Source organism: Acinonyx jubatus, chromosome D2, assembly GCF_027475565.1.
Source record: "Acinonyx jubatus isolate Ajub_Pintada_27869175 chromosome D2, VMU_Ajub_asm_v1.0, whole genome shotgun sequence".
Taxonomy (NCBI): domain Eukaryota; kingdom Metazoa; phylum Chordata; class Mammalia; order Carnivora; family Felidae; genus Acinonyx; species Acinonyx jubatus.
Genome location: NC_069393.1, coordinates 29,294,310 through 29,319,574, shown reverse-complemented (window position 1 = coordinate 29,319,574; position 25,265 = coordinate 29,294,310). Strand labels below are relative to the sequence as shown.

The 25,265-nt window shown below is 45.1% G+C and overlaps 1 protein-coding gene across 1 annotated transcript in view; it reads right to left on the bottom strand.

The window, feature by feature from the left end:
• Positions 1-25,265, bottom strand: part of HKDC1 (hexokinase domain containing 1) — a 48,868-nt gene that overhangs the window by 7,907 nt on the left and 15,696 nt on the right. Inside the window, exons 5-16 of the mRNA XM_015063370.3 lie at positions 23,653-23,748; positions 22,533-22,632; positions 20,188-20,371; positions 16,423-16,578; positions 15,083-15,316; positions 13,558-13,862; positions 11,797-11,942; positions 11,583-11,702; positions 7,396-7,491; positions 7,083-7,182; positions 5,234-5,417; positions 3,067-3,222 (exon numbers count right to left, since the gene is read on the bottom strand). Coding sequence (XP_014918856.1) covers positions 3,067-3,222; positions 5,234-5,417; positions 7,083-7,182; positions 7,396-7,491; positions 11,583-11,702; positions 11,797-11,942; positions 13,558-13,862; positions 15,083-15,316; positions 16,423-16,578; positions 20,188-20,371; positions 22,533-22,632; positions 23,653-23,748 — 1,877 coding nt within the window. The remainder of the gene's footprint in view (positions 1-3,066; positions 3,223-5,233; positions 5,418-7,082; positions 7,183-7,395; positions 7,492-11,582; positions 11,703-11,796; positions 11,943-13,557; positions 13,863-15,082; positions 15,317-16,422; positions 16,579-20,187; positions 20,372-22,532; positions 22,633-23,652; positions 23,749-25,265) is intronic.

The following is a 25,265-nucleotide window of genomic DNA, read 5'->3' as shown; positions in this document are numbered from 1 at the left end:
ATGGTGTTACTCAGAACTGCGGAAATCCATAAATTATAAGCTAGACATCTTATATTAAAGGGAGAGTTTAGTAAATTATAGTATAGCAATCTAATGTAACATTATGCAGCCATTTTAAATGATAATTACACCAAAGACTTGAGATGGGGAAGTCTCTAGAAGTATTCGAGCTAAAAATTGCAGGAGTATTAGCATTAACTTCCCATCATTTTACAATCTCAAGTGAAATCACAGATTTTGGCAATAAGCATCAGTGACTAATTACATCATAAAAGACAGACAGTAGTGTCTAGGTGGCTCATTCAGTTAAGCATCCAACTGTTGATTTCGACTCAGGTCATGATTTCACATCCCGCATTGGGCTTGGTGCTGACCGCATGGAGCCTGCTTGGGATTCTCTCTCTCTCCCTCTCCCTCTCCCCCTCCCCTGTTCCCACTCTCTTTCTCTCAAAATAAGTAAATAAACTTAAAAAAAATAAAAGTAAACAAAAGAGAGACAACTCAATGCCACTTCTGAAACATTCTTGTCCAAAACTCAACACTGAATCTAACCATGCATCTAGGTCTAACTATGAAATTGTAGAAAATATAAGAGAGAAGAAAATCCTAAATGCTATAACCAGCAAAATCTAGAACACAGGAAACTTCTAGGATAAAATAAGTTTCTTCATCCAATATATTCCAAGGGGAAACAAGAGAAGTTTATATATTAAAAAAGATTCTAAAATCTTTATATATATATATATATATATTTTTTTTTTTATTGTGGGTTGTGGGAGGGGGGATAAGCTAAATGGGTAAGGGACATTAAGGAATCTACTCCTGAAATCATTGTTGCACTATATATATATATATATATATATATATATATATATATATATATATATACATACATACATATATGAGTCTCTTCTGTTTTGTATGTATATATACATATATATATCTCAACCAAATGACCTGTCTGGACCTTGTTTGAATATTGATGCAAACAAATGCACTGTAAAAACCATTATTTTTAGGCAATTTGGAAAATAGAAACATTGGCAGGATATTTTGAGTTTAAGGTTTATCATTAGCTATTTTAGGTGTGGTGATGGTAATGTGGTTATGTTTTTTTTTTAAAGAACTAATATTTTATAAACATATTTTAAAATAATTATAGGGGCACCTCGGTGGCTCAGTTGGTTAAGTGTCCAACTTCGGCTCAGGTCACGATCTTGCGGTTCATGAGTTCGAGTCCCCTTGTGTGGCTCTGTGCTGACAGCTCAGAGCCTGGATCCTGCTTCAGATTCTGTGTCTAGCTCTCTCTCTATCCCTCCCCCACTCATACCCTGTCTCTCAATAATAGATAAACATTAAAATTTTTTTTAAATAACTCCCATGTTTATAGCAGCACTATCAACAATAACCAAAGTATGGAAAGAGCTCAAATGTCCCTCGATGGATGAATGAATAAAGAAAATGTGGTATACACACACACACACACACACACACACACACACACACACACACACACAATGGAGTATTACTCGGCAATCAAAAGAATGAAATCTTGCCATTTGCAACTACGTGGATGGAACTGGAGGGTATTATGCTGAGTGAAATTAGTCAGTCAGAGAAAGACAAAAATCATATGACTTCACTCATATGAGGACTTTAAGAGACAAAACAGATTAACATAAGGGAAGAGAAACAAAAAGAATATAAAAACAGGGAGGGGGACAAAACAGAAGAGACTCATAAATAGGGAGAACAAACTGAGGGTTGCTGGAGGGGTTGTGGGAGGGGGGATGGGCTAAATGGGTAAGGGGCATTAAGGAATCTACTCCTGAAATCATTGTTGCACTACATGCTAACTAATTTGGATGTAAATTTTAAAAAATAAAAAATAAAATTAAAAAAGTTTTTAAACAGTTATAGATAAACTCACATAAAATGTGAGATTTGTTTTGGGGTGCCTGGATGGCTCAGTCGGTTAAGCGTCCAGCTTCGGTTCAGGTCATGATCTTGCGGCTCATGGGTTCCAGCCCCACATCGGGACTTTGAGCCTGGAGCCCACTTTGGATTCTGTGTCTCCCCCTCTCTCTGCCTTTCCCCCGCTCACGCTCTGTCTCTCTCTGTCTCTCAAAAATGAATAAACGTTAAAAAAAATTTTTTTTTTAAATGTGAGATTTGTTTCAAATTCATCCAGTTTAGGGGTGGGAAAAGCAGGAGTATATCAATGAACCAAGTTTGGTCATGAGTTGATCATTATTGAAGGTGGGGATGCAAACAGTCAGTTCATTTTACCATTCCCTCTATTCTTCTATGTTTAAAACTTTTCAGGGGCATCTGGGTGGCTCAGTCAGTGAGTGTCTGACTTCGGCTCAGAGCATTATCTTGCCATTCATGAGTTTGGGCCCCGTGTAGACTCTGTGCTGACAGCCTGGAGCCTGGAGCCTGCTTCCCATTCTGTGTCTCCTTCTCTCCCTGCCCCTCCCCTGCTCGTGCTCTGTCTCTGTCTCTCAAAACTAAATAAATAAATGTTTTTTAAAAAATTCAAAAAGAACTTTTCATAATAAATCATAAAATAGAAACCAGAATTATAACTGACAATTGTCCTGTACAATCACTGAATAAACAATATACAGAATGGTATGTGTAGTATGATTGCAATTATGCAAATATGTTTACACACTTTTAAAAATTTGAAAGGGAACATGTAAAAATCAAAACAGCTATATTTGGTCATGAGCATATAGGTGATTTTTTTTTTAAAGAGTTTTCTGTCATATTATGGACACATCATCTTTTTCGGAACAAGAGAGGATCATTTTTCAGCCTAAGCTAAGTCCTGTGTAACAGTTTAGGAACCTCAGGGCCCAGGCACGCAGCTGGCCCTTCAGTTGTGTCCTGTGGTCCTGATGCAGCTGGAGAGACAGAGCAGCTCTAGGAGGAAACCCCTTGTCCAGCCAGGCCCTTACTGTTTTTATTTTTAAATCTCAAGCCTGCTGGACCCCAGCATGACAGCAGCACCTCCTAATCAGTGCCTCTCACACCAAGCAGGTGAACCTGCTCACACATCACCTTTCAATCTGGGACAGGAACTTGGTTTCAAAGATGCCCCTGGTCCGGAGACGCTCTGAAATCTGCCCACGGAAAAGGAGACCGTGCTTGGTGAGGTCAATCAGGATCTGCCGCACAATCTCCCCCAGGTACATCCCGCTGGTCATTTTCTCATATCTGTTTGGAGAATAGAGATAAGATTGGTAAGAGCAGGAAAATCAGCACTGGTGAGTGGTTCACAAAAGGACCAGGGGTCTGGGTATGGAAGGTATGCCCATTGGCATCCAACAACTGCCTGGTTTGGAGTGGTTCGGAGTGGGCTGTAGATCCAGAGAAATGCAATGTAGAAGTCTGCATGATGTGAGAAAGCCAGTCTTTGGAGCCATGTTGACCAGGAAGAAGCCAGGCCCCAGCTCTCCCACATACTAACCGTACGACCTGAGCAAGCACTGTAAGCCATCATCTATAAAACAGGGAGCAGACTCCTGGTCCCACAAGAGTATTGGGAGGCCAGCATCTGGCGAGAGCAGGCACTGAGCAAAAAGTGAGTCCCTTGCCAGGTCCCAAAGCCCGTTCTCCTTGGCTTTGTATTGTAAATCTGGTCTACTAGATTCCCCTTGGCTTTGTATTTGGAGAAATCTAGAGATTCACTAGAGATTCTCTCCATGAAATAATAAACTGCACACACCAGGGGTTCTTTAAAAATATTGGCTCTCCTCCCCCTTTCTACCAGGCTATGAACTCCATGAGGGAAGGAACAAGAGGAAACGGGGCTCTGTAACCAACAGGCACTGACCGGACACTTTGCACAGGCATCTGCAACAGTATTAATAACAGTGATGTGGAGCTAGACAGCCACTTCCTGCAGGGTCAAGTGGAAAGCTGAGTATACCTGAGACTTACGTGCTGGATTTGTACTCGCTTAACTGCTTGGGACCTCATCAGTCTAAGAAACCAAGACTTAGACAAATAATGGTGACAGCAAGGCAAATTCAAATGTGTTGCCCCCTCAAACTCTCACTCTAAAAATGTCAGCCTCCAGTGGATTCAGACACAAAACTGAGTCAGAAGGAACTTGCCCCTTCAGAAGAGCCATGATACTCACATGCCCCAACTTGGGATTCAGAAACAAGGTTCCTTCTTTTTGGATCAACCCCTGGTTCAGCTGGGCTGACCATAACTCACCTTCCTCTCAGCTATAGAGACTAGTGCCAAAGGAAGACCAGGACCATTAAGGCTGGTCTTGGCCTTGCCCAAGCATCTTCCTGTACAGTGTTCTCAGCTCGCTAGTTACCAAGGCATCTGTGGCCCAGGTATCTCATTACATGTCCTATCTGTTCAACTTCTCCACGTGGATATCATCATCATGATAAATCTATATTTTCATCTTATTGTATATATTAAGATACTGAGTTTCATTGTGACAAACACCATATGGCCTGATAGTAAAACATTTACAATCTGGTCCTTTACAGAAAAAGTTTGCCAACACCTGCTGCCACGGATGGGCCTGGGTTAATTATCAATTCCTAGCATGTTACCTCTATTCTACCCACTGCTTTCTCTCTTAATCAAGAAGCTCAATGAAAACACAAGTGAAAATGTACTCTATTTTTTTTAAAGAATCATTCATTGCTTTCAGTATTTTTAGTATGACTAGTAACTGGAACATACCTCACAAGTGATTGTGACCCATGGTGGGACATGACATCATGACTAAGAACCAGTACTCCCATCCATCACTTGCTGCCCCACCCCCACCCCCAACTGCAACAGAAGTCACCAGAGTGGCAGCCAGCTCTTGAAAGGCTGAGGATGTTGACCCCTAAACTGGATTTACTAGAAGCCCACCCTGAGAGGGCCTACTAAGTCAGCATTCCCCTGCTCTGTGACACTTGGCCCACGGTGAATGGACTTTGTAACCATCTCTGAATCACTTCCAAAGCCACCACTAGACCTTATGTCACCTTATGGTAATTAGAAAAAGGTACCTCTCCTTTCCACTTGTTGGGAACTTGCCCTGTGTTTTGTTTTTGTTCTAGTAAGACACTTCACTGACCTCTGATGGAGAGTTGTAATAAAAATACAAAGCTGTACTGTCTATGATATGAACATAGTACCCTCCCCCAGAGCTGGTAATGTCATACACAGCACAACATGCATAAATACACACATCTGCCCTCCTCACCTCTGTTTGCCAGGGTTCAAAGACCCCTCATCCACCTTCTCGTCATATTGCGTCCGGATGTCATCTATGCAGCCATTATCTCCAAACCCTCCCCACTCGGTGTTAATGCACATCTTCCCTTCGTCTCCTTCCACCAGCTCGATGTTCTTCATTTCCTCCATGTAGCACATGTTGCTGCCTGTTCCTAGAAGGAATCATGAAGGGACTTTAGTCTTCAAAAGACATCACCAAGTCCTAAAGAAGCAGAGGAGCACAGTGGATGGGAATTTAGGCTTGGAGTCAGATATGACTGGGTATGAGTTCCAGCTTAACACTCATCACTAGGCGACCATAGACAAGTATCTCATCTTTTAGGGGTCCAATTTCTTCATCTGTAAAAAGGAAATAACACCTGCCTTATAGATTTGTTATAAAGGAAAAAATGAGATGGTCTTCACAAGCTTCCTCCACATAGTAAGCATCCAGGAAAGGGGTCCCTGAGATAACACCATCCTCCTCCTCCTCATCACCGTCATCATCACATCACATCATCATCCTCTTCCTCATCATCACTGTAAGCTATAGGCACACAAAGTGAGCTCCCAAGTAGTCACAGTTAGCAGCCAGAGCTAGAAGGGACCATGAGGAATTATCTAGTCTTAGAAAAGTAAACATTGGCATCCATAGGCCACCTTCTTTCTCCTTTGCTCATGACGTGGTCTCAGAACTATTCTCCGAGCAACAGCCCAGGCAGCGACTATATTCAATCAAGCAAGTCTCACCCCTTTGTCCTCCTAATTCTAGCCTGACCCCTCCCACAGATGAGGAAACTCAAGTCCAGACAGAAGGAGTAACCCGCCCACAGTCACAAAATGGTTAAGAGTTTCTGGGAGATGAAACTCTTGGCTGGCATTGAAGGCATCTCACTCTACCCCCTCTCCTTGTTCTAGCCACTGTTCACATTCAGGGAGTCCAGACAACCAACTGGAACAACTTTCCCGGATTCTGTCATTAGTAACCTGTGCCTGTCACTTGATGCCTATCATCTCCATCTTCATCTGTTTAAACCCCTTCCCTTTGCCAGTTGGAGTCATCCCCTTGAAATCCACCCTTCTGCTTAATCACTGCTGGACTTCTCCCAAAGGTCCCTAAAATACCTATATTATATGCCAGGCCACTCCCTTCTCTTCTCTTATACCTCTCTTCTTCTTTCCAACTCTTCCCCACCCTGTGCACCCTGACAGCCAGAAGAGGTCAGATAACAGAGGAGATGTACATTGGAGCCGCATGAAAATCTGGCTCCTTCAGCCCTAGGCCCACATGATCCAACTATGGTCTCTTTCCACCCAGGATAATTTGCCTCAAGGCCCTATTTTGAAAATCATTTCTTTCTATGCCATTCTCCTTCCTCAACAAAAGGGCAACATTGGCTTAGGACCCTTAAGGAGAAAGATATTAAGTAAAGATTTGGAAAGTAGGAGATCTGGAATCTTAATCTTAACTTCATCTCTGCCTTGGTCAAAGCTGGCTTTAGACTCGCCGTGTAATGGAAAAATGGTCCCCATGTACTTCCCTATGTTAAAAGGAAACCACCAGGAAGTCCCGGGTGGCTCAGTTGGTTAAGCATCTGACTTTAGTTCAGGTCATGATCTCACAGAGATCTCACAGAGTCCTCATCGGGCTCTGCACTGACAACTCAGAGCCTGGAGCCTGCTTCAGATTGTCTGTCTCCTTCTCTCCTTCTCTCCCCTGCTTATGCTCTCTCTCTCTCAAAAATAAAGAAACATTTAAAAAAATTAAATAAATAAAAGGAAACCACCAAAAGATGAGATGATGAGAGTAGGCTAATGGGACATGCCTGACCACTTACCTGCAATCAGGCCAATCTCACAATTAGGATCTTCATGTCCACAGGTCATCATGGTCCCCACTGTGTCATTCACGATCGCAACTATGTCCAGGTCAAACTCCTACAAAGGAAGCAGTCATATTGTAAGTAGGATGTACAAGCCAAACAGGCTCAGGAGGGCCACATCAGCTCCAGGAGGGCCACATCAGCTCAAGGTGGGGGGGTGGGGGGGAGCAGCAGAGGCTGGAGTCACAGGGCTCGGCACAGGATGGCAGAGTAAAGGGACCAGGGAGAAGGGGCAAGGTGAGACATGAGCCTTAACACCATAACATACATTTCTCCTCTTGATGGCTTCCCTGAGCATGTCCACCACATCTTCCCCTTCACAGTCAGTGGCCTTGAAGCCTTTGGTCCACTCAATGAGTGTTCCCTGAAGGAAAGAAGAAGAAGTTCATTTCAGCAATAATAGTTTGCTGGGACCACTGCACAATCTCAACATCCAATAGATTCGAAGTGCTGTGGTCGGCTGCTAGTCCAAACCATGTGCTTTTGACCACTCCATCTCTGCAGCCTATCACGGGGCCCAGAACATGATGCCCAGACAAGGTCCACTGCCAAGGGGAACAACTGTAGCAGCTTGTATTTATCAAGGGTCAACTCCTGTTCCCTGGCCATGACCTCACAGAACAAAGGCCTGGATCATAGGGATTCTATTTCTAATTTAACCAAGGACCGATTAAGATGTGATTAAAGGGGCACCTGGGTGGCTCAGTGGGTTGAGCGTTGGGCTTCGCCTCAGGTCATGATCTCACAGTTCGTGAGTTCAAGACCCACGTCGGGCTCTGTGCTGACAGCTCAGAGCCTGGAGCCTGCTTCGGATTCTGTGTCCCCCTCTCTCTCCGCCCACCCCTGCTTGTGCTCTGTCTCTCTGTCTTTCAAAAATGAATAAACATAAAAAAAATTTTTTTAAAGATGTGACTAAAGATAAATGCTACAAAATGTCCATCAAAGCATGGTTCCACAGTGAAAAACTAGAGACAACCTATCATTACAATATACATCTATTATCTTGTACATCGATATAGGAAATGTTAAACAGTCATAAAAAATCATGCTGTAAGAGAACATTGAATGTTAGAGAAAAATGTTCACCATACACTGTAAAGTAAACACACGTTAAACAAATACAGATGCTGAATTATACTATTATTCTTTTAAAAACCACACACACATGGGGTGCCTGGGAAGCTGGGCTCCCTTATTCCTTTCCTGGTGGATGTACATAGAACATTAGAGATTCACTAGAGATTTGAAAAAAAAAAAATTGCTCTTTCTTATTAGTTGCAGTTACAAAAAATACTATATTTTAGAAATCTTTCTTTTTTCTCCCCAGCCATCAGTGGATTTGCTCCCAGCTATCAGTTGGTCTCCTCCTGCCTCTTAATTGTGTATCCATGAACTTGTCAGAACTTCCGAGAGGCTGAGAGGCCAAGTGTCCTGGGTCAGGAGGAGCGGCTGTGTCTTCGTGCTCATAGACCATTCAGGACTTTGGACAGCTGCATGTGGCTACCTTCCCCATCGGTGATTCATTCATTCATTCATTCATTCATTCATTCATTCACTATTTATTTATTCATTCATTTATTTATTTATGAGAGAAAGAGAGTATGAGCAGAGGAGGGGCAGAGAGAGAGGGAGAGAGAGAATCTGAAGCAGGCTCTGCGCTGCCAGAACAGAGCCTGATGTAGGACTCGAACCCGTGAACCGTGAGATCACGACCTAAGCTGAAATCAAGAGTTGGATGCTCAACCAACTGAGCCACCTAGGCACCCCAGTGTTTTAATTTTTAATGGCAGCAGTCATACAGCAATGTGTTGCCTTTGTAGAAAAATTAGAGTGTTACTGATAAGGACAAAGTCCCCCTTAACTTTCCATCCCCCCGATCTGAGAGATAACTGACTTTCCAGGTCAGTTAATACAGATGTCCCACATTTCTTCCCTGAGCAGAATATTCCTCAAATATAATTGCATAGAAATAAAAAATACCTATAGAATAAGTACTATTTTTATCTCCATTTTTCAAATGAGGAAACCAGAGAGGTTAAGTAATTTGCCTAAGGTCACACAGTCAGTAAGTGGAGAAGCCAAGATCCAACGTGGTTCCACACCCATGCTCTTAACTATTGTGCTCTGCTGCCTCCCAGTTAGGTAGGTAATATCTGTGAAGCACTCAGAGCATAGTCCACCACAGAGCAAGCACTGTGTGTGTGCCTGTTAAATAAAAATCAAGTAATTAAGTCCATACGACTGATAGGCTGTAGTTTACTTAGTCATCCTCCATTGCCATTTGAATTATTTCTAATGTTTTGTTATGAAAAAGGAGTGAACATCCTTGTTCATTCCTTCTTGGCACATGTTTGAGAAATAGAATCTTGAGAAATGGGTCTTCCGGCCTTAGCATTCTGGCATTTTTAATCTTAAGAGAGTCAGCCATATTACCAGATAACACACCCTCTTGAACCCCTCTCTCCTCATTCTCTGAATAATTCGGGTGGGAAGGCGCTGCTGATGTGCATGTTTCCACGCTGTTCTCAGAGCCCCGAAGAGCTCTGCCTCAGTTTGATTTTGTACTGACCAATCAGATGAGGCCTGCATGGCTCAACTTTCTCATATGAGAAATGAAATAGGATAGAAAATGGATATTGATTGTTTCTTGATTTTTTGGTTTTAATTATATAGATGTAAGTATGCTGTGCATTTTAACGACATGGTTCCAGGTCCTGGTCTCCCCAAGGGTGAAGTGTAAGAGCCTGGGCTCTCAGGCCAGTATCACCAGTGTTTATAGATGTGGCAATTTGGACAAGTCACCTACCTCTCTGTGCTTCTGATTTTCCTAACCACAACAAGGTGATTAAAAATAGTATGCATACATACAATGAGCTATCACTGAGTTTAAAAAAGGATGGAAATTGTGACACGTGCTACAACATGTATGAATCTCGAGGACATTATAGCTAAGTGGAATAAGCCAGTCACAAACGACGAATACAGTATGATTCCACTTAGATGGGGTGCCCGAAATAGTCCAACTCATAGAGACAGGAAGTGGACTAGATGTTAGGAGGGACTGGGGGAGGGGTAACTGGGGAATTATTACTTAATGGGTATAGAGTTGCAGTTTGGGGAGATAAAAAAGTTTGGAAGATGGATAGCGGTGATGGTTTCATGACAACGCGAATGTACTTAATGCCACAGAACCGCACACTTAAAAGTGGTTAAAGTGGTCAATTTTGTGTTGTATCTATTTTACTACAATTAAAGAAATGGCACAAAACAAAACAAAAATAGTACGTACATCATGGGGACGCTGAGTGGATTAGATGAAATCTTAACAAATCTTTGGTGCCATTCTTATTATCATCGTCATGAGCTCTCGGGTTGACTTGTGTTGACCAGACTTCTCCCCATAAATTCAAAAGTGGTGCTCTCCTCTCCACCAGCCCTGTAAGTAAGCCTGTCAGGGAGCACACGTGCTCCCTCTCCATGAGCTGGTGAATGGGGTTTTTGGGTGTTTTTTTTTTTAATGTTTATTTATTTTTGAGAGAGAGAGAGAAAGAGAGACAGAGCATGAGCGGGGGAGGGCAGAGAGAGAGGGAGACACAGAATCCGAAGCAGGCTCCAGGCTCCGAGCCGTCAGCACGGAGCCTGACACAGGACTCAAACTTGTGAACCGCAAGATCATGACCTGAGCTGAAGTCAGTCGCTCAACCCACTGAGCCACCCAGGCGCCCCCGGAGAATGGCGTTTTTATCCCAGAATTCCAAGAAAGCCTTGGTGATACACGTTTCTAAATTATTATGAATGATTTATTAAAACTGTTATCCATGATATCCTTCATTGTCAACTAAGTAAGTGTTTGTGTGATAAATTCTTTCTCCGATTCTAATATCAGGAAGGAAATACACTTCTGATGCACTGGTAAGCTTTCATTCAACAGATAACACCCTGCAGCCTACCGTGTCTCCCTGTTCACAATGGCCGCCCAGGAGTTCACAGGCATTATTACTACCTAAAAGTTATAACTGGCTTTAACTGGTCATTACCTCTCTCCATCTCTCCATAATATGATTTAACCTCCCATTTAACAGCTCTCTTACGCATGTGTCCCTTTACTGTATACTGCCCTAAATCTCTTGTGAACTTCAATCCAAAAAATAACAGTGGGGCCACACGGCTGGCTCAGTCAGGAGAGCGTGTCACTATTGAGAATAGAAGTTATTTAAAAAAAAAAATGAAAAAATCTTTAAAACAAAAAACAAAAAAATACCAGTGAAAATGGAACATAATGAATAGAAAATATTAGTAGAAAACATAATCAAGTTCTTGATTATGTTTCCCCAGCTGCCCTGAACCTGAGACCCTTAAAACAGGAAATAAATGTTGACTCAGAGGTACGCTGAGGTTCCCTGGTGGGAGAAAGAAGCCCACAGGGCTGTCTGTAAGCCTGCAGGGCTGTCTTACCTTGTCAATGCTCGTCTGCCTGCAGGGAAATGAGAATGTGAAGCCCAGGGGCAGCTGGGCTCCCTTGAGGCCCATGTAGTCCAGGAAGTCAGCGATGCACTGCACAATGTGGTCAAACAGCTGCAGGGAAAGAGTGGCAGTCAGGCCAGGCCAGCAGGGACACAGGGTGGCAGGCTGGCCCCTCGGGCACAGAACTCCCCCGCCCGGCGCTCACCTCCTCGCCGGTGCCCTGCATGATCTCCAAGGGGATGGCGAAGATCTTGTTGTACATTCGCACCGACCTCCGTCCACTTCTGATCTTTACCAGGAGGACCCGGAAGTTGGTTCCCCCCAGATCCAGGGCAAGGAACTTGCCTTTCTCTGTGGTGGAGAAAGTTGGAGCTGCCTTCCACCAGTGTCCATAGAACAGGGGCTCACGTGGAGGCATTGAGAGGAAGAGGAGACACCAAAATACAGCCGACTCAGAGCCTTTTCCCTTGGGGCTCTCGAGCCAGAGGACTGTGGCCGTCACCAAGCACAGCGTCAGAGCACTGGGCAGGCGCTTTGAGGCTGACTGAGGCCGCCTGCTTTTCTTGGTATCTGCTAAAGGCCACACTTGATACTTGTGCTCAAGGAGCCTCTGAGGGTGAATCCAGGCCAGGCTACACTGACTGCAATGAACTCTGGAGGGTGTTTCCATCCTGTCTCTGTGGCCTAGAGGGAGTGTTCATGAAATGATTCTTCCTGCCCCCTGCTCTTCTCATTCCTGGATTCCCACACCTGCACGTGACCAATAAGAAGCCATGTCAAGTCCGACCCCCATTACCATCCAGGGCCAATAGTATCTCTCATTTCTCCTGACATTGAAGAGCACCAGAGTCTGTTCTGTGTGACCTTGCAACTTGCCCTCTGCCTCTTCTCACTCCGTTCTGGCCACACCGGTCATTCTATTGTTTCCCGAATTTGCCGAAGGCATCACTCCCAGCCAGCTTTCTGACCCCTTATCCTGCTCTATTTTTCTTCATAGCATCTGCTGCTACATGGCCCTTGTTTATTATTTACTAAATGTTCATGGCTTTTGCTTATTGTCCGCCAGCCCAACAGAACGTAAGCTCCACAGGGGTAGGGACTGTGTTTTCCTCCTGCTCTCTGGCCATACCTGGACCAGAGCCCGACGTATCGTAGGTACTTAGTGAAATTGTGAAAAATGAAGGCAGAAGGAGTAAAGAGATCAAAGAATGAACACTTGAACAGTGTCTTTTACTGCTCCTATTTTTTCTCCCCACACAGACTCGAAGGATATTAGCGCTGGAAAAGATCTCTGTTGCTGTGAGACCCAAGGTGCAGATGTGTGGCTTTGAGTATGTCATCTGACCTCTCCGAGTCTCCGAATTGTCAGCAATAAAATGGGAATCATTTTTTCACTACATCACTTACGAAGTGGTTATGAGGGGAAATGAGATGAAAGATTCCAAAGAAAATCACAAGATAAAAAACCATTTTACAAAGGTCATTGTTTCCATGTAAGGCTACTGAGGTTCAAAGAGGTGAGGTGACTTGTCTAAAGAACTCACCCCACTGCTTAGTGGCTCCTCTGGGCTGAGCACAGGGAAAGGGTCAGAGAGCAATGAGAGAGAGACAGAGAGGAGTAACCAAGCCCCAGGAGAAGAGAGAGAGGAGCAGGCAGAAGACAAGCCAGACAGCTCCAAGTGTCCAGATGGCAGCTCGCTCCCAGGGACAACACCTGGGTCTTCTGTTCGCCAACAGCGTGGGGTACACTCTGTGTCCTCAACTACATTGACACATACATGTGACCTCACTTAGGTATTCTTCCGTTGCAAATGCCTTGGATCAACCAAGGCAAATAGATTCAGAAGGAGTACCGACCTTCTACCCTACTCCCCCTCCCTCCATTACAGACACGACTCCAAGGCTTTTAAAACAAAACAACCTAACTGGGTTTGAGGAGTTTTGGAGAGCTCTGTGCATGGCCCACCTGTACCATCCGGCATCCCGCAAACGTAGGTGGGCAGCATCTTGACCGTGGCCAGCAGGTGGGTGTCTCTTTTCAGCCCGTACTCGAATTCAGTCCGCATCTTGCCCTGCACAGCCTTAAGTTGCTCTTGAGTCAGCTGGAACAAAGCCAGCACCTTGTCAATCTGCTTCCGTTGGGCCTGCACACGGGAGGCCACCGCTGTCACCATAGCAGCCCCCTTGGTGCTTCCACTCTCCGACAAGAGGAAGCGGACATCACAGTTCGGAACCAGTTTCCTCACCACCTTGTGCAGGCGTTTTGGGTATCTGAAGGCAGGGGTGATGGCAAAATATGTAATAATCATAAAGGCCCATGCCTGGTCAATGGGAAGAGACCCAGGTGTAGCAGTGGAGTGGGGTCCTGGGAGCCTTGCTGGGTTCACCTCTTTAGTTCCCGGATGGTGGGAGGGTAAGGAGATGACTGGGGGGAGGGGCTAGGGCAGCTAGGGTAGCAGAAGGGACACTTGGAGGCTCAAAGAAGTGGCTGTTATTTTTAAGTTTATTGAGAGTGAGAGAGAGCACAAGAGGGGAAGGGGCAGAGAGAGAGGGTGGTACAGAATCTGAAGCAGGCTCCAGGCTCTGAGCTGTCAGCACAGAGCCCGACGCGGGGCTCTAACCCACGAACCATGAGATCGTGACCAGAGCCAAAGTCAGACACTTGACTGACTGAGCCACCCAGGTGCACCCCAAGAAATGGCTATTTTACCATTAATATTTCAATCAGCAGGGCATGTCCACAAGACTGTACTGGCTGAGCATCATCTCTGTCCAAACGGGAAGGGTTCTTTCCCCAGCTCTTTCCAGTGTGTAATCACCTGACTTCCAATACCACCTCTATTAGCCAGAGGGACTCTCACACTTCCTCCTTCTAGGAAATTCTCACTTCTCTGTGTTTTCTTACCAGTATCCTTCCTGTGAACCTGGCACCCTCTGCCATTCTGATTTTTCCTCATATATAACTGAGTGTATATTACTTTCCAATCTTACCAGATAGTAGGTACTTGATACTAACATAGATAGATGGACAGATGGATAAACACATGGATGGATGCCCTTCTAGTCAGGCAACTGGGTTTAGCAAAATATTTCTTTTCTTTTCTTTCTTTTTTTTTCTTTTTTTGTTTTTGAGAGAGAGAGAGAGCATGAGCATGCACTGCAAGCAGGAGAGGGGCAGAGAGTGAGAGAGAATCCTAGAACCCAATGCAGGACTCAATCTCACAACCGTGAGATCATGACCGGAGCCAAAATCAAAGGTCCGAGGTCTAGCGGACTGAGCCACCCAGGCGCCCCAGAATATTTAAGAATGATCCCCCAAGGCAACCCAGCCAGCTAGATGAATATAGTCTCTCTTTCCTCTGTAAACTCAGAACCAACAGGACGTGGTTGGTGCCAGCAACACAGAGAAGCAGCAGAGTTTAGAGAGAACCCTGGGACTCTGCTCTGGAGAGACACATGGTGAGGGATGCAGGCTGGCAGGCGGCACTCACTGAGGATGTATCTTGTAGACTGTGCCATCCATGCCCACGGTGGTCCGGAGCCGCACCAGCTTCTTGTTCTCCCGGAGGCGTGTCAGGATGGCTGCCAGGGCCGCTGCACAGAGATTGGCTGAACGGAAGGACACGATGGTGCAGACGTGCTGAACTGCGATGCAGTCGGCCTCCGAAGGCTCCAGGCCCAGATCTGTCAGGATCTCTCTTGTATTGGCCAGGCCTTCTTTATACCTGGCCAGGGGAATAGGAGTGAGAAGACCACATTTCTCCATCCCATGAGAGTCCCCTTAGAGAACCACATTTCCCACCTCGCAGGAGTGGGAAAATAAGTAAGCTGGCACCTAGTAATAGAATAACGATAACAATATCAACAATGATCATAGCAGCCACCGTTTACTGAGCCCTCACTATATGCCAGGCACTTGTCTACAGATTTGACACATATTAATACAACCCTCACAACAATCCTGGGGGAAGTACTGGCATTACCCTATTGTACAGAGAGAGACCTGAGGCATAGAGAGGGTAACTTGTCCACAGTCGCATAGCCAGGAATTGCAAGGGTCAGGATCTGAACTCAGGCAGTTAGATCACGAGCTCACCCTTTTAACCACCCTGTACTATTCTGCCTTTCGCAGAAACTCAGTCCCTGCTATGCTGTGCACAAAATCAGACTCTAGGAGTCAGATGCCTCTCCCCTGAGCTCAGAATCTAAACTGATTATGAAGCTCAGGGCAATGCCGGGGTTTCTAAGCCTGAGGAACAGGACCCTGAGTGGACTGGTTCCAGCCGCCTTCACCAGCCCTGTCCCCATTGCAGGGACCTCTGTGTGAGGTCTCACATCACCAAAGCCAAAGTCAGTCTCCAATAGCACCAGGTAGAGAAGGTTCTTGCTGTAGCAGGAGTCCTTACCTTAAGATTCCATGCATGGGAATCTTTAATGGGTCCAAGAATGCCCTAATAGTGTAAGCAAAATTGAGTACAAATGTACATTTTTATGGTAAAAGGTCCAGAACTTGAATTAGACCCTCAAACAGGTCTGTGGCCCTAAAAAGGTTGTAAGTGACCACTTTAGGGAGGAAGAAGGCAGGAAAAGAAAGGAGTTGACCTGCAACCACAGAATCCCTGGCTGATGAAACCAACAAGAAGCCACACTTGAGCCATGGTAGGCATCGCCAACCCACCTGAAGCTGGGTCCAGGTCCGAAGTTGTCCTGGTGAAGATCTGGACAGATCTGGTCCCTTCAGCTGGACCACTACCATGATCATACCACGCCTTGGCTCCCCACTCTAACCTTCTGCAGAGTGAAGGTGAAAAGGACCCAGCCAGCCACTTACTTCTCCATGGCAGCCACATGCCGTGTTTCAATCTTGCCCTTAGTGTGGAGAGCAGAGGATTTCTTGCCGCCAAACAGGAGGCCTGCCTTGGCCATCTTCAGCAAGATGATCCTGACAAGTTCACCCAGGTATAGGCCGCTGATCATCTTCTCAAACCTACAATTTGGTGAACAGATCAGTAGCAGCAACACCTTTAGTTATGCAGCATCCTTCCCAATGCTCATGAGCTATGGCCCATGATCAAGAGCAGGAGAAACAGAAAGACAACTCCATGGGTCAGGAGGCCTCAGTCCCCATCCCAGCCCGGGGTGCCCTTGGGAGCTCACTTATTCTCTCTGGGATGCATTCTCTTCATCTATAAAAGGAGAGGGGGGGCACCTCGGTGTCTCGGTCAGTTAAGCGTCCAACTTTAGCTCAGGTCATGATCTCGCGGCTCACGGGTTCAAGCCCCACATGGGGCTCTGTGCTGAAAGCTCAGAGCCTGGAGCCTGCTTCAGATTCTGTGTCTCCCTCTCTCTCTGCTCCTCCCCCACTTGCACTCTGTCTCTCTCTCAAAAATAAACATTTTTTAAAAATTTATAAAAGGAGAGAACTATGCTAGAGGAGACCTAATATTCCTTCCTTCTCACAAAGTGCTTGAATCCAAGGATCTTTATCACAAATCACCCCTGGCCACAGGAGTACCATTCTCATATTAGGTATAAGGAATCTTGACTTCATGGACTTCAGGTGATCCCAAGATCACCAACCATGGCATGACAAATCCAAATTTCAGACACTTCCAATTCCTATACCATGCTTTTGTCCCAGAGAGAAAGATGCTGTGTCTGTAGAACCAGAGAGGTTCTACAATAGTGTGGATGACATATCCCACCAGGCTACCTACACCTTGACGTTGAATTTGTATCCAACAAGCAATTACTAGTTGTTTCCCAGGGAAAAAACTAAATATAATTTTTATTCTCCAAGATAATAGACACAAAATCAAGGACAACCTGTTTTCTAATCAACTTTACCTATTTCGTTATAAAACCTCTTAGAACATTGCAGAAGCAGAAGATAGTCAAAAGAAATCCTGGTTGGGTTTGGGGGATGAAATTTGTTTTAAGTGAGATGGAGAGAGTGAGAACGACAAAGTCCAAAAAATGGGTCCCACTTTCATGGGCCATGACTGCTCTGTGTCACCAGTGAAACAGGTATGTGCTGGGGAGCAGGTACGCCCAAAGCAGAAATTTGTTTTCCAGGTATGCGGTTCTAGTGTTTGAATCGTTTCTAGGAGGGACTCAAAATATTTATTCATCAGAGCTTCTTGAGAAAATGGCTGGGAATAGAAAAAATCCCGATGAGCCTGGAACATCTTACCGGGCCAGAAAAATAAGGAAGTACTTCAAGAGTGATGGGAGCACATCGTTAAGGACACAGGGGACCAGTCTGGAGAAGCTTCCATTGGTCATGTCCAAAAATATTTGAGCATCAAAATAAATAATGATAAGAAGAACCCTCCATTAAATAATAAAAAAAAAAAAGGGGCGCCTGGGTGGCTCAGTCGGTTAAGCGTCCGACTTCAGCTCAGGTCACGATCTCGCGGTCCGTGAGTTCGAGCCCCGCGTCGGGCTCTGGGCTGATGGCTCAGAGCCTGGAGCCTGCTTCCGATTCTGTGTCTCCCTCTCTCTCTGCCCCTCCCCCATTCATGCTCTGTCTCTCTCTGTCTCAAAAATAAATAAAAAACGTTAAAAATAATAAAAATAAAATAAAATTAAAATTAAAAAAATAAATAATAAAAAAAGAATCCATGAGTTCATATTAGTATAAACAAATAAATGGAGGAGATAGGAAAGCTGTTATTTACAGTAAAATAACAACGAATAAACATGGAGGGAATAATAGATTTGGAAATTCATCAAAGGATGCTAAAAGTAAAGAGTGAAAGTTTAATGAGAAAGGATATTCACATAGCCTCAAAGTAGGCTTCACCAGATACGTATTCTTTACAGAAGGAATAACAATAACCTTCTGGTAGAGAAACCTTTCATATCCCCTTAACCGAGTGATTCGAGGTAGCATCACATGGGATGGAACACACAGCATGTGCTTCCAGATGTGATGCACTGAAGAGGAAACATCGTCCCCTCTGTGATATTCCTGCCAAAAATACACCACCTGAATCTAATCATGAGGAAACATCAGGAAAATACAATTGAGGGATATTCTGTAAAATATATGGCTTATATGTCTTAAGATCATAAAAAACTAAGAGACACTACAGAAGATGTCCAGATTAAAGGAAGCTAAAGACAATAGCAACAAGATGTAATGTGTGAGCCTGAACTTTTTCTCTTTTATAAGGGACAGTAATGGGGCAGCTAATGAATTTTGAATAAGTTCTATAAGTTAGATTAAGTATTTATTTCCTAATTTTGATAATTATACTTTGGTTATGTGAGACAATACACTTGTTTGCAAATAATTCATTTTGAAGTATTTAGGACTGAAGGGATACTATGTTTGCAACTTAGTCTCAAATGGTTCAGAAAAATAATTCTATTTAGACATTTTGTATATATGTGTATGTATATACATGTACACAGAAACAGAGAGAGAATATTAGTACTTAAGGAATCTGGGTGAAGGGGAATTTTGTCCCATTTTTGTAACTTCTCTGTAAGTTTGAAATTATTCTATTTTTTTTAAGAAAGGCTTTTCAGGAGCTCCTGGGTGGCTCAGTCAGGTAAGTGACCGACTCTTGATTTTGGCTCAGGTCATGATTTCACAGTTCGTGGGATCGAGACCCACAACGGGTTCTACACTGACAGCAACAAGCCTGCTTGTGATTCTCATTCTCTCACTCTCTCTATCCCTACCACGCTCATGCTCTCTCTCTCTCTCTCTCTCAAAATAAACAAGTAAACATTTTAAAAAACTATTCTTTCACTTTGAAAGGAAAAAAACTAACAAAACAAAACAAAAAAAGAAAAAAATTTTAATGTTTATTTATTATTTTTGAGAGAGAGAGAGAGAGAGAGAGAGAATCTGAAGCAGGCTCCAGGCTCCGAGCTGTCAGCACAGAGCCTGACGCAGGGCTTGAACCCATGAACCATGAGATCATGAGCCAAAGTTGGATGTGTAACTGACTGAGCCACCCAGGTGCCCCACAAAAAAAAATTATCTAAAAAATGTCTTTTTGTCCAAGAAACACTTCATGAGCTGCAACAGTGTGTAAGGCACTCTGCCTGTTAAGGCAAGCTCTGGGAGCTCAGCATGCAGGCAGAGCTAGGGCAAACTCCCAATAGTTACTCCACTGGTGAGTGTGGGATGAGAGCTGGGAAAGACCCCCAGGTGCTATGATCAGGCCTCTGAGAAAGTGGGGTGACAGGGGAGCCCTGGAAACACCAGTGAGGGACTTGCCTGAGTCCTGCTCCCTTGGCCACATCGGTCTGCTCTATGGCCCCTCGTCCGAACGCACCAAGAGGGCAGGACTCGAGTCCCTGGGTTCACGGCGTATCTCCCCTGCCTCACACATATGTGCTCCGGAAATACGGACTGAAATTGAATCAGGATTATGACCTAGGGGGCATCACTCCATTTCCTTGCCTTCACTTTCCACAGGTGTCCAATGAAACTGAAACACAAGCCTCGCCTCGCAGAATCATTATGGCAGGAAACTAGTCACATCTAGAAAATCTGCCGGGTATAAGGTGTACCTGAGGGACTGGCAATTTACTGTAAATACCGAGGCCCCGATTTAGAGCACACGAGGGGACTCACAGCTGCTTCCCAGGGTTGAGAGAGCCAAGGTCCAGCTCCCGGTCGAACTCGGTGCGGATGTCTTCCAGAGCCCCGTCGTCCCCAAAGGCCCCCCACTCCGTGTTGATGCACATCCTGCCCTCGTCGCCTTCCACCAGGTCAATGTTGCTCATGTCCTCCATGTAGCACGCGTTGGTGCCAGTGCCTGAACAAGGGATCAGAGCAAATACGCAAAGACGGAAGGGCTCCCAGCTGGGCAAAGACAGAGAGAACTCTTAACTGCCTGAGAGTCCTCTGAATGTACCACAAAGTGCTTTTGATCCACTTTCCGGGCCTGGTTCTCACTGAGGGAACAGCTTTGGCAAGCCTGGAGTTCATGAGGAATAAAGCTGACACGCCAAGTCTACACTTATCAGATGTTAATGGTTTGCTGTCATGAATGGGGTCGATTGTGAAGAAGTCCCTGATGAATATGCATGAGAGCTGACAAAGCACATTTACAAAGAGGAGGATGAGTTAACCTAACCTTGGAAATTAAAAAAAAAAAAAAAAAATCACTAACCTACTGTTAATTTTTTTAATCCTTTCTCTAAGCTACTTAGTGTCTTCTCTACTTGATACTAAAAATATTCTGTACTCATGGCCTGCCACAAATTGTTCCTAGCATAAGCTATACCCTTATCTTTGACAGTGATTAGTTATGACATAAGAAAGCAACATTCCATTATTCAAACACAAAATCACTCCAAGGAGATTCCTCAAACACTAGAATATTGGGGAGTGACTACAAAAGGGCACAGTCTGTTTGGGACCTACTGGGCTGATGACAATGTTCTACAGTTGGATTGTGGGGATGGTTAGGAAACTCAAAATTTACTAAAAATCACTGAATTGTATCCCTTAAATGAGAGGATTTTTACGGCTCAATAAAGCTGCTTAGAAAAATTATTTTTTTAAAGGATCTCCCCCTACCTGATGCTCTGGTCTGAGGATTTTAAAGCCAACATGAGAAATAAGAAATGAGAGAAGCAGAATGTAATACAGTACCTAGAGTAAGCTTTTCTAAGAAAAGTGTGGACTCTATTTAGGCGTGGCTCCCAGTCTGCAGGGTGCCACACGTGGTCACCAAGACACGGTGACAGCGGTTAGAAGATGTGACTGGCAAGCACCCATCCCATTCTGAGCTGAGGGCTCCGGAAATGGGAAGGCAGATGAAGCCGCTTGGGTGCAAAGATCCTGCCCTTTGGGAAAGTCAGGCTGAGGAGAAGGGTTGGAAATCTAAGAGAAAGCAATTCAGAAAACTCTCCCCAGTAGTGGTAACGGAACGGGGAGGTGGCAGGAAATATTCAAGAACAGTCGATAAATCTAATGCATTTGGTTTTATTGTCCCCCATACTGCCTTCTCACGGCCAGCGTCTGGCAGACTCCCTCCCAGCTCAGGTGTCGAGAACCACCCACCTGGCACCTTCGTGGTGCTGCGACATCCCTGGTCCAGGCCCCCACCATGTCTCGCCCGCACAGGAGATACAGTGACCTCTTGGCTGGTCACCTTGCTTCCATTCTTGCCCCAGTTGTCAATTCTCTTCGGCTGACACGGCAGCCGAAATGAGCTTTTTAAAAACGCACACTCCATTTACCCATTCCCCACCCAAATCCTCCAGTGCCTTCCTGCCTCCCCTCGGAGTAAAAGCCAAAGACCTTATGGTAACTCTGTCCTGTGTCCCACGCGATCTGCCCAGTCCCGTCCACTCCCTCGGACCTGAATAGCCTATGACTCTCAGCCTTCACTCACTTTGGTGCAGCCCCCGTTCAGCTTTTTAGGGTCCTCGAGCATCCCAGACGCAATCTCACCTCAGAGGCCACAGGTCTCCTCTTTCCTTCGCAGCGACTCTCTCCCTCTCTGTCTCCACTTTGCTCCTTCCTCCTCATCACCAAGGTCCCTGCTCAAATGTCACCCTTAGAGAGACCTGCCCTGATTGCCTCGCCACACTCACCCTCGGTCACACCACCCTGCTTGTTTGTTGTCATCACCCTCACCGCCACCTGCAGTTCTATTATTTGTTTATACCTTTCAGGCCTTCCCCCCACTTGCCCACTGAAAGCTCAGGAACCTCTAAGTATTAACTCACCACTGAAAACCCAATGCAGAGCATGGGGCCTAGCACACAAAAGGCATGCAGTAAATACTCGTTGAATGAACGGATGGATGGATGGATGAATCAATGTTTTAATTTTCCATTTCCCTATGTTACTTCTCATAAATAGGAAGTGTCAGCACCCTTCCACAGAATTTACTCAGTTGGCTAAAGCTAAGCCCCAGACGAATCCCTTTTCCCAACCCGGAGAATCAAGTCAAATTGAGTTACCAATGATGACACCAACTTCACAGTAGGGATCATCATAGGCGCACGTCATCATGGTCCCCACGGTGTCATTGACCAAGGCCAGGATGTCCACATCTATGTCCTGCTTGAACACAAGTCCCAAAGGACATCAGTGGATGAGAAGGAGGCATTATCCCTTTATCTTTCCCCACAGAGGAAGCGAAAGCGGTGAAGGTGACTGAGACAATTACTAGACCCTGCCTGCTGGGCCTGCTTGGAAGAAACAAGGCCTCTATCAAGGTTCCGGGATCTAGAAAAGAGGAATGGCAGTCAGGAGCTAAAGAGTGGAACCCATGCTCCTGCCTTATGGGTGAAGGTCTCCATGCAATGAAATATGAGTGACAGACCACCAGGACTGCAGTCTTGATCTGAGAAACACCAAAGAAAGCATATTTATTCTGGGACCCAAGTCCTCCCCCACGGGGACAGCTTAACCAGCCTCAGCCAAGTCCTCTCTGTGGGCAGCACTAGGGACATCCCATCTGGGTTTCCCATGTTGGCAGGTCAACTTGGGTTATTACCTTATGGTTCCCCCAAGGTTTGGGGGGACATTTTAATGTAAAACGAAACAATAAGAGAAAAACACAAGATACAAGAGATTGTGACTGCATGTTTAAAGAGAAAAAAGACTGGAAGGGTATACATTAAAATATTCCTCGTTGTCAGGATAACAAATAATTTGGGTTTATTTGTATGTTTTTCGGCTCAGCAAGGAGCATGTCTTCAGGTATTTAGATTATTATAAAATTTACTCAACGAATAAAGATAGCCCATGAACAGTGGAAAACAGAAGAGACAGCCAGACTGGAAAGAAAGCAGTCTTTTAAGCTCAGAGAGGAAAGGTGGGGCTAGAGCATCACACATGCATAGGGCCTAACCAAGACCCTCTGAGGGGGCTGGGCCACCTCCCAACAGCAATTGAAACCAGCTCACCAATTGGAACCAAGGCTCACCAATGGGCTCATCCAAATTGGTCACAATTGGTCACATCTACAGTGAGACCTTCCCTAAGATCAATCCCATCTCTGATCCTCCCTCTGGGGCAGGCAGAGTAGGAGACCCCACCTCAAGAGAACTGGGCTGGGACTGGTGAATTCCTCACCTTGTGTTTTTTTATAGCTTTGGCCAGACAATCCACCACATCAGTGTCTTGAACTCCACGTGCCTTAAACTTCTTGGTCCATGAAATCAGGATGCCCTGGGAGAAGATTTCAGAGCCAGTGAAAATGAGGAAGGTGCTCAGTTCTGAAAACGAGTGGCAGACATTTCATGCATAAAGTGCAGCCCCATGGCTTTCTCTTCTCTTAGCTGAACCCCCCCCCCTCAACTCTTTCAGCATTCCTTCAGAGGGTTTTCCTAATAATCTAAACATCTTTATTTCATGTGGGCTGTTTGAAATAGCACACACGGTGGCAGAAAGAACAACTGCTGAGGAGTCAGAACACTTGGACTCACAAGATATTAGACAAGTCATTTAACCCCTCTGAGCCTCAGTTTACTCGTCTGTGAAGTGGAGAAACATCGTATCCTGCCTCGGCCCCAGGAATGCTCTGAGGGAAAGGCCTGGCATATGGTAGATACACATTGTGTGTGCAGAATATGTGGTCGGCCAGGTCCATGAAACAGAACCGGCATGGTGTTACCTGGCAGGACTCCTTTGGGAACTTAATTTCAACTTAGAAAAATGGTTCTCTATTTGCATGATCAATTAGTTGCTTAAAATTGGTGTTTCCCAGAGCACCTCACTGGCTCAGCTGGTAGAGCGTGCAACTCTTGATCTCAGTCAGGGTCATGAGTTCAAGCCCCATGTTGGGTGTAGAGATTACTTAAAAATTAAAATAGATAGATATTTTTAGTGTTTATTTATTTTTGAGAGAGAGCTTGAGCAGGAGAGGAGCAGAAAGACGGAACAGAGGATCTCCAGCGGACTCCTCCCTGACAAGCAGTGAGCCAGATGTGGGGCTCAAACTCACAAACTGAACTGTGAGATCATGTCCTGAGCTGAAGTCGGATGCTCAACTGACTGAGATACTCAGGTGCCCCCAAAATAGAACCTTTTGCAAAATTGTTGTTTCCCAAGAGGTTTGTAAAATAGCAAATAATCAGAATGTTTTAGACTGAGAAGAGAATTTTGGAGACAAGTGATTTGCCCGCAGTCAAAAGCAGCTGAGCCAAAATTCATAAACTCCCCGACCACACCCTCCCAATCCCTTCAGTTTATGGAGAAAGAAGCTGGGATTTTTTAGAGAGGAAGGAAAGTGCTCTAGAGATAGCACAGTGAGAGAAGGGTCCAACTGGAATGCGGTTGTCGGAATCCTGAGCGGCCACGAGGTCTTTTCCCCTGCACCACAGCGCCACCTAGTGGCAGCTCTCTCTAACTTCTGCCGTCACTGGTTTCGGGAACAGCCTTGCTTCATGGGATAGAATAAAAGACTAGGGTGGCGTCCCCCCCGCAAAAAGTGTACTGGAGACATGTGGGACTTATTGAGGGCACGGCGTACGGGGGTGTGGGGAATAAATGCTTGTGATACATAGTTAAGTGGAAAAAAGGTACATACATTATATTTTCTAAAACTATGCATATGGCAATAACATCAGTGTTGAAAATAGACATGGCTGGAAGGGAAACCAACCATTCAAGTAGCGGGGGTATCTCTGAGAGTTGGGATTAGAGGTGACTTCTGTTTTCTTCTTTAAACTTTTCAATTCCTACCC